This window comes from Chinchilla lanigera, unplaced genomic scaffold, assembly GCF_000276665.1.
Source record: "Chinchilla lanigera isolate Chin_1 unplaced genomic scaffold, ChiLan1.0 scaffold00036, whole genome shotgun sequence".
Lineage (NCBI taxonomy): Eukaryota > Metazoa > Chordata > Mammalia > Rodentia > Chinchillidae > Chinchilla > Chinchilla lanigera.
The window spans coordinates 16,922,397-16,932,431 of record NW_004955437.1 but is presented as its reverse complement, the minus strand read 5'-3'; the positions used below and the strand labels follow the sequence as shown (position 1 = coordinate 16,932,431).

The 10,035-nt window shown below is 41.8% G+C and overlaps 1 protein-coding gene across 1 annotated transcript in view; it reads left to right on the top strand.

The window, feature by feature from the left end:
- The window catches only part of Samd8 (sterile alpha motif domain containing 8), a gene marked incomplete at its 5' end in the record, with an annotated part of 68,287 nt that overhangs the window by 36,611 nt on the left and 21,641 nt on the right, over positions 1-10,035 (top strand). Inside the window, 1 exon segment of the mRNA XM_005389922.2 lies at positions 1,111-1,703. Coding sequence (XP_005389979.2) covers positions 1,111-1,703 — 593 coding nt within the window.

Sequence of the window (10,035 nt, the reverse complement as noted above, 5' to 3'; positions counted from 1 at the left end):
AAAAAAAAAAAAAAAAAAAAAAAAAAAAAAAGAAAGAAAGAAAGAAAAGGAATATAAACAGCTGAATGAGATTAACATAGTAAAAATCATCAGTTCCTTTAAAAATATAGTAAAGTATTGGCCTTTCATAACTGTAATGTGAAGTTTTATCAAAATTATGAGTACATTGAAATGACAGTTTTCTTGTTATTATTATTATTATTATCATTATTATTAATCTGTGATGCTGGGGATTGAATCCAGGCAAGTACTCTATACCTACAGCCCAACATGATAGTTTAAACAAATGTATCACTAAAATCCCAGAAATGGTGTATTCAGTTCTATAGTGGGATAGTCCAGCAATAGAAGGAACTGAGCTCTTACCAAGACCAAAATTTATATCTAGCTAAAAGACTCTGTATCTATTAGAGAAATAATTTCCCACATAGTAGACAGAAATATGCTTAACCTAAAAGTTTTCCAGGAATTACAGTTAGCTATTCACTTTTGTGTTTTTCCCCTCAAGTGGGGACATATACTTTTTTTTTTGAGATGGTCTCATTATGTAGTTCAGGCCAGTGACGGTCTCACTATGTAGTTCAAGATCAGTAGTTCAGGCCTTGAGTTCACTGTGTAGTCCAGGCTGGCCTCAGACTTGCAGTGATTCACCTGCCTCTGCCTGCTGAGTGCTGGGATTACAGATGTGCACCACACTTCCAGTTAACGGGGCACACTTTATGAATGAGGATTTCATTTTTTTGCACATAACAAATCTTATATAGATTTCATTTTATGAAAAGTACAAGTGAGATTTTACTCTGTTATCTACGACATATCTTTTTAAGTGAGTTGTGGCCGGTTTGCTATTGAATAACCATTTGTATGTTTTCTGTAAAATGTTAGGTCATTAGCCTTTCTTCTGCTGTTCAGGGTTATATGCATAAAATTGTTAAAGTCTTAATCTATTGAAAAGCACCCACTGAATAATTTTTACTTTTTTGACTGTAGAAGCCAGTAGGGCAATGTAGATAGATTACAGTTTCTGATATGTTCATGTGTACAGTATTTGGTTTTCAAAAAGTTGTCAAGACACACTGAAAGCTTTGTTTTCCTGTTTTCCTCTGACAGGCAGTGGAGGAAGAAATGGCAGGTCCCAGTCAACTCTGCATTCGCCGCTGGACTACCAAGCACGTAGCTGTGTGGCTGAAAGATGAAGGCTTTTTTGAGTATGTGGATATCTTATGCAACAAGCACCGACTTGATGGACTCACACTACTGACGCTGACTGAATATGATCTCCGCTCTCCTCCTTTGGAAATCAAAGTCCTAGGGGACATTAAACGGTTAATGCTCTCAGTCCGAAAATTGCAGAAAATACATATTGATGTTTTAGAGGAGATGGGCTACAACAGTGACAGTCCCATGAGCTCCCTGAGTCCGTGCATCAGTGCTCTGCAGGGTACAGACTGGCTGTGCAATGGGGAACCTTCCCATGACTGCGATGGACTTCTCACTGACCTGAGCGCCGATCAGTACCAGTACATGAATGGCAAAAGCAAGCATTCTGTTCGAAGACTGGACCCAGAGTACTGGAAGACCATACTGAGCTGTGTGTACGTTTTTATAGTGTTCGGGTTTACTTCGTTCATTATGGTTATAGTCCATGAGCGGGTGCCTGACATGCAGACCTATCCGCCACTTCCAGACATCTTCCTGGACAGGTGAGTTTTGCTTCTGCCTGCTACATTTGTGCACGGTTGCTGTAAAAACAGCGATGATGTGTGTGTGATGGTTATGTTATTGCTGCAGTTGACACTGGCTTTATCTGGTGATGTAAGAGGATATGCTTTGAAAGCATGTAGAGTAAATTAGAATTTAAGCCTAGGGGAGTGATAAAGACCATTGTTTAATTTCTTTTTCTGTAGGTTTAACTCTGAATACTTCACATTTTAAAAGTGACTTCCTGTAGTCTTGGTTACCTCTTTCTTTCTTTCTTTTTTTTTTCCTGGTACCGGGAATCGAACTCACGACCTTGCACTTGCCAGGCAGGCACTGTGCTGCTGAGCTAAATCCCCACCCCGCCTTTCTTTCTTTCTTTCTTGTTTAAAACCTAGCAAACCTATAGGTACTCTACTACTGAACTACATCCTAGCCTTTTTCTATTTTTATTTTGAGACAGAGTCTGACTAAGTTGCCCTGGTAGGAATCAAATGTGCAGTCCTCCTGCTTCATCCTTCCTGAGTGCGGAGATTACAGGCATGCACTACGTCTGGCTTGGTCACCTTTTATTTAAGAAAATGATAAGCAGGAGTCTGCTTTTCTGGAAATACAGTTAGTCTCATGACACCAGATAAATTGTAATTATCAGATAGTACAAGTAGGTTCAATGATAGTAATCTGTTTTTAATTAAATTCTGAATACAGAAAAAAAGTTACATCAGAAGTAATAATGTATGAGAAAACAGTTTAGAACAATAAAAAATTTGGAACTATTTTTATAATTGTGATTTTTAAATCTTTGGTTTTTTTTTTGTACCAGGAATTGAACTCAGGACCTTGTGCTTGCCAGGCAGGCACTATATCCCTGGCCCGTGATTTTTAAATCTTAAAAATTTGTCATACCTTCTTACTTTGTTTTGCTTTTGGCTTGGGTTGGATTAATATTTTTGAGACGGAGTCCTCTGTAGTCAGGCTGACCTGGAAATGTAGCCCAGACCTCCAACTTACAGTAGGGTTGCAAGTGTGCCCCACCACTCCTGGCTCCATTTTGTTTTTTGTTTTTTCCTTTTTTTTTCCGGTACCAGGAATTGAGCTCACGATCTTGCACTTGCCAGGCAGGCATTGTGCCACTGAGCTAAATTCCCAGCACCCCCTGGCTCCATTTTTTATTCATTGTGAAATGTTTTGCCCTTCTGAAAGGTGCCTTGTATGTGGGTGTCTTTTATTTTGTGGTACTAGGAATTGAACCTAGGGCCTTCAGTCTAGCTATATCCCCAAGCCTTTTTATTTTTATTTTTTTATTTGAGACAAGGTCTTGGTAAGTTTCCAAGTCTGTGCTTGGACTTTTGGTCCTCCTGCCTCAGCCTCACAGAGTCCTGGGATTGTAGGTACATACTACTATAGTATTTTATGTATATATATTTTTTGGTGCTGGAGATCAAACCCAGGGCCTTGTGTATGCAAGATGAAAGCTCTACCACTAAGCCACATCCCCAGCCCTATAGTATGTGTATTGAAATGACTTGAAAACATCCACATTAACCCCAGAATAAACATGCACCACATTTTGTTCTTTGTCAAACCCTGATTAAAGCTATAGTAAGAAGTTTTGGGGTTTGTTTTTCCCCCCTTTGTAACCCCACAAGGTAAGTGGATAAAAGGGGAAAAAACAGCCATACATTTTTGGAAGTTTGAGGACAGAGGGATGAATGACACCTAGTAAACCTAAAATAACCTAATTCTGAAATAACAACAGGGAAAATTGAGAATTAGCCCAATTTATATTGCTCATTTCTCAGAGCTGTGGATATTGGAAGTGAAAGCAGAGGAAATTGGTTGAGCTGTGTAAGAAGTTTTCTATCCCTGCGTCTCCTCCCTCTTCTGTGAAGTTTTCCCAACTGGAAACAGAGGAGCCAGGGGAGGATGCAGGAGAGCCTGTGGTTGTGTGGGGAGAAGGGCACGTTAGGCAGAGGAGCAGTAGGTGCCGCACTCTTGCAGTGCGAGTGTGCTTGGCATGTCTAGGGACAGGTACGATGAGGACAGCAGCTGAAGACCAGCGCTGAGAGGAGAGAGGAGCCCACATTATTGTAGGGCCTTGTAGACCACTATAAGGTTGGCTTTCATCCTAAGCAAAAAGAGAAGCCACTAGAAATGGTGAGAATAACGTGCTCTACCTTCAATTGTAAAAGGTCTGTCTAGGAACTGTGTGAGAATAGCCTGGGAAAGCAAATCTTTGTTAAGATGGTTACTGAGCTCCTCTAGAGCAGGAGGTGTACAGTAGATCCAGCCGTATAGTACCCATAGTACCGTGGTGGGAAAGAATGAAATCCTGTATGTAGTTTGAAGTAGAACTAACAGGATTTGTTGGTTTGAGTGTGAGGTGTAAGAGAAAGAGTGAAGTCAAAGATTATTTCAGGACTTTTGACTTAAGCACCAGAGGGATGGAGTTGCAATTCACAGAGATAGGAAGACTGAAAGGAGCTGGCGTGGAGAAAAGATTAAAGGTTCCATTTTGGACACATTGAGTTTGACATATCTTTTATAACAAATCACATGTCAAGAGGTGGAAAAGTTAGCCGAAGTTCGGAGAGAGAGCTCTGCTAAACTAAGGGCGTTTGCTGCATGAGCAAAGTTGTTATCATAGACAAGGTCTCCTAGTGAATGAGTGCAGCAGAGTAGAGGATCGAGGGCTCAGCCCCAGAATATTCTCCGCTTAGAGGTTACTGAAGACGACTGAGAAGGTCGCGGTAGAAAGAGAGGGGAATTTCCTGGAAGCCAAGTGAAGAAAGTTATTTTAGGAAGGCAGGAATAACTAGTTGGGTCAAATGGTTTGAGAGGTCCAGTCAGATGATACCTGATCATAGAATTTGGCAATACATTGGTCATCAGTGACTGTGCTGTATAAGAAATAATTTAAATGCTTATCCATGAGAAATTATTGAAGTATTGGAGTGTTGTTTGGTTATAAAAAAGAATGAGTTTTTATGAACAGATATAATCTATGAATCTATAGTGATAAACAAAAAATCGTAGAAGAGAGAAGTCCTTCAAGAACAGGACCAACAGACAAATGTGAAGGCATGTATTCTGTGTCCTCCAATTTACTGATTCAGGCAAGTCCATGAGGTGGAAGCCCATTGGGAGTAGTGCATTCCTGAGCTCTGAAGGAACATCTTACACATTACTTAATTACAGAAGGGATCAGGGACCTTCGCAGTGGCAAGATCTGGCATGCCGCCTCCTAACCAGCTGAGCAAATGGAGCGTCACGATGGGAAAACGAACATGGTGTGCACTGAATGTGATGTTTACGACACTGCCTGTGTAATAACTGGCCACCCAGTTACTTTTACCCCCAATCAAACCATGGGGAAATAGTCAAACCCAAAACATGGAACACATGACAGCTATGTGGACCATCCAGAAATGTCAGTGTCATGGCAGACAAAAAGGGTATTGAAGAGACATAACCAAGAGCAATGTGTGGATTTTTTTTTTTTTGCACCGGGAATCGAACTCAGGACCTCACGCTTGTCATGCAGGTGCTGTGCCACTGAGCTGTATCCCTGACCCCCCGTGCATGAATTTTAATTGGATCTTAGATCAAGAAAAAAAATTCGTAAAGAATATTTGGGGACAATTAAGAAAATTTGAATATAGACTGCCTATTAAATGAAGGTACCTAATCATGTTACAGTTTCCTGGGTATAATACAGTAGTATACTGGTTTATGTCTCTGTTCCTAGAGTTAGGTATTAAAAGTTTTCAGGTGCAAAGTATCACAGTGTCTGTAGCTCATTCTGGTAGATTTCAGTCTCCCCCAAAGGGTGTGTGCCTGTGCGGGTATGTGTGGAAGTGATGAAATTGAGCAAAGGTGGCGAATGTTAATTATTGTAAACACCTGAGGGATTCAGATGAAGACTATAAAGTGCGTGTTCTTGCTTTTTCAGTAGGATCAGAATTTTTCAAAATAAGAGAATTAGTCAAAGAAATGACAAGAGAAAGAGAATGGAAACAAAATAAATAGCCAGGTGTGATGGTGTATGTCTGTAATTCCAGCACTGGAGAGGTCGAGACAGTAGGATCACCATGAGTTCAAGGCCAGCCTGAAGTACGTAGTAGACCCTGTCTCAAAAAAAAAAAGGAACAGAAAAATTGGAGACCATTAAATCTTTCTTACAGGGTACGTTTTCCTGTAAGGGCTACAGACAGGTGGAGCTATAGCTTGGGGAGGGGTGGAGGCTATGAGATCAGGAAGTGCGTATGTATGTTGGGGGAACTGGGATTGAATCCAGGGCCTTCATGCTGAGTTACACCCCCAGCCCTTTTTATTTTTGATTTTGAAGTAGGGTCTTGTTAAGTTACTCAGTCAGGATTTGAATTTGCAGTCTTCCTGCCTCAGTCTCCAGAGACTGGAATTGCAGGCTTGAGCCTCTATAAAAAGGGGGTTTGGGTTCTGTTTTGTTCGCATGTGCTGTACTGTAGCATGTGTTGTGCGGAGGACAGGAGTTATGCAGTTGGGAGGGCGGGGCTCGCAGTGGTATTAGAGGTGAGGGTGTGGTTGGAGCCCTGCCCCTTGCGTAGGTAAAAAGCACGGGACCTCACGGGTGGAAGAGTTAATCCATGCAGAGAGGAAGATGGAAACTATGAAAACAGCCAAGTGCAGTGTAGCTGCCTGTAGTTCTAGCACTTTGGGGGGCCGACGCAGGAAGATTGCGAGATTGAGCCCAGCCTGGGCAACTTTATGTCTTAGCAAGACCCTGTGTCAAAATAAAGCAGGAGCTGTAGCTCAGTGTGAAGGCCCTGGGTTCAGTCCCCGGGGGATGGGTGGAAATACGCCAAAGCATGCTATATATGTGACGGTGAAGCAAAAGGAAGTGTCGTCTTAGTTGCTTTTATTATCTCTGTGTGTAGAGAGACTGGAGAGAAGCATGAAGGCGTGAGGAGAAAGGGTGGGTGGGGTGGTCATCTAGCGGGAGGAGGAGAGCACACACGTTGGGGGGTGTGAGAGCAGCCCTGGGGCTCCTTTGAGGTTAGTGGTCATGTTGGCATTGTTTTTACCGGCCTCTTTTGAACACAGATGCAGATGCACAGTAGGAGTTGGTTCAGCAAGGTTGGGGTTTTGCCAGGCAGCTCCAGGAAGGGAAAGAGGCCAGGGGGTAGTTACACCAAGGGCCGTAGACGCAGGTAGACAGGCAGGGAGGTGAGATGGAAGGGACAAAGAACAGTGAAACTCTAGGTCCAGGGGGCTGTAGTGTGGGCCTTGGAATTACTGAAGTTGGGATGTGGAAGGAACAGGCTAGAAGTTAAGAACACAAAACGCATTACACAGGGTCTGGGGTATAGGTCGGTGGTAGAGCCCATGCTTCGTCCACGGCCGCACCACCCCGAACACGCCCGATCTCGGCTGATCTCGGAAGCTAAGCATGGTCGGACCTGGCTAGTACTTGGATGGGAGAGCCCATGCTTAGCACACTCAGAGCTCTGGATTCAATCCTACGCATCCAAAACAGAATAAAAATTTATTGTATGCCTCAGCTATAGTTGTTTAGACAGCTAGGATTCTTTTTTTTTTTCCCTTCACGTCAGACAGGCAATGTGCCCACGTTTTAACAAGGTTTGAGGGAGGCACATCTCATCCATACAGTGTGAACACGCAGTCATCACGCTCATGAACTGAAGGATCATGCTCATGAACTGAAGGATCACAGCTAGGATTCTTGCAATTGAAATTACAAGGCGTAATCCTGGCAGTAGCAAGGTTCAGATACAAGTGTGAGTTCAGTTGCTGTGGTAGGGTAGAGGATGAAAGATCATGGGATGGAAAGAAGCAAAAACAGAAATGAGCAAGAAGAATGCACATTGTAAGAAGTATTAGCATGGCTGATCCAGAAGCTAAAATCTGCAGGAAATGGAAAAATGGACACTGAGCCTTATGCCTGTAATGAGATGTAAAAGAGGGAGAAGGTCTGGTAGAGCAATGAGGATATAAAAAGTGTACAATTCAAGCCAGGGATGGTGGTGCATACTTGTAATGCCAGCGCTTAGGAGGCTAGGGAAGGAGGATGGCAAATTCGATCCCAGCCTGGGCAACTGAATGAGACCCTATCTGTATTAAAAGTTTTCATAATAATAATAATAATAATAATAATAAATAATAATAATAAGAGAAGTTTAAAATCCAGCCAGATAATTAGGACATAGATTTGGTAAAGCCGCCTGGTACAGAGAATAAAGTGATGAAAAATAGAGGAGAAAAAGTAAATCCACCACGTCAATCCACCTGGTCCCACAAACAACAAAGAGGATCCCAGAAAGGACACATAATGAGAAAATGAAAGGGAAGGAAACTTGGAGAACATTCCATATAGATAGAACACCCTGATTGCTTCTGAAGAGACAAAACAGGTAGCGTACAAGCAGTGGAAATCCATACGTCAAGCTTAGTGTTACTGGAAACAAGAAGATGGTGGGTATTCTTTTTTTTTTCAAGGCAGGTTCTCACTGTTTAGCCCAGGCTGGCCTTAAACTCATGGTGATCCTCCTGCCTCAGCCTCCCAAGTGCTGGGATTACAAGCATGCCACAGTGGGACATTCTGAGACAGTATAATGCCCAATCTAGAATTCTCAATCGTGGGAGACATCAACTGGATGTAAAGCTGTAAACCAAGGATATATAAAAACGTACAAATTTCAAAATACTGCTTTCCCTGTCTCACACCTATTATAATTGCTAAAGTGAAAACACCTGACCATGCCCAGTCCTGATGAGGATTCCGAACAACTAGTATTCTCTTACGTTGCTAGGACACGTGTGAATTGGTACAGCTGCTTTGAAAATACTGTAGTTTGGTAGTTTTAGAAGTTAAACATACACTAAGAGAGTACCAAAGAGTTCCACTGATAGGTATTTACCTAAGAGAAATACAAATGTGTCTGAGCAAAACCTGCATGTGGTCTTTATTCATAGTCCCCAAGTGCTGGAGATAACCCCAAGTACCCCTAGCTAGCAAGTGGATAGAGAACTGCGCCTGCAGGAACCTAGGAAAACCTCATTTCATTGTGCTGAGTGAGAGTAGCCAGATACAGAGGTCTGGAGACAGGTCCGGTATGGTTCCATTCTGGAAAAGGCTGCCTTTCAGGGACAGAAATCAGGTCAGTAGTTGCTCCGGGACTGGAGGCGTGGGAGACGATTACTAGAGGGACACAGGGAAGGACCCTTCTGCAATGGTGAAGATGTTGTATGTCTGTGTTACAGTCAGGGTTATAGTACTGTATCCAGACTTACCGAACTGTGCAGCTAAAAAGTGAATTTTATAGCGTGTAACTCCAGTAAACCAAAGAGTAAACTGGGAAGGAGGAGGACATTAGGTTTAGGAAACAGAAAATGTGATATAGCAAAGAAGAATTCCCAAAGTGAGGGTTAATTTTATCCCAAGGAATAGCCATACAGGAAAACTGAAAATGCAACCATTCTAAGTTGAAATAAGAAACGGAAGAACTCCATGTTTTTCGCCAAGGAAGATTCATTCCAATACAGAAGTTTGTGGATGAATTGATGATAGGCACACAGAAAACAGTAAACTAAAAAAAAAAAAAAAAAAAGTTCCATGGATTTTTAAGAAGTTATACAAGAAAAGAATTTAAGCATGGTTCTTTGCTGACTCCACTGTAAACATTTATAAATTTTATATTAACTAAAAGCCAAAATGTATTTTAAACAAGATTATGAAATATTAAGAGCATGAGAAGCTCTGTGCACAAGGGGTTGGGAGTGTGTGACCAGAAGATTTAGTGCTGGATAAGACAGCGGGAAGATGAAAAATGATTGCCCTTGGGCAACAAGAATTAGGTTGCGGTTACCTGGGCAAGGTGACACTCGCCGTAATCCCAAGTTCAAGTCTCACTTGGGTAACTCAGTGAGACCCTGTCTCAAAATAAAAAACAAAAAAGCCTGGGAATGTCACTCAGTATGAAGGCCCTGGGACCAGTCCCCAGCCTGCAAAAAGAGGAAGGAAGGAAAAGGTGTAGTTTAGAGATAGGCACCAGAGACTTATTTTGCCATAAACATAAAACTATTTAACTTTGTATATGTGTATATTTTTTTAAGGGTTTAATTTTAAAATTTAAATCTTCACAAGTCATTTGAAGGAATCTTTATTGTATCTGGAATTTTCTGCTGTGTGAAATAACTCTCTTCTTCAGTAACACCAGGTAAGTAAGATAGGACTAAATTGAACGTACATGAATGTTTCCTGATATAAAAATCCCTCAAAGAGGATGAGTAACTCCTTTAAGTTACTCAGAGTAAGGTTGGGAGTAGACAATATCGTTT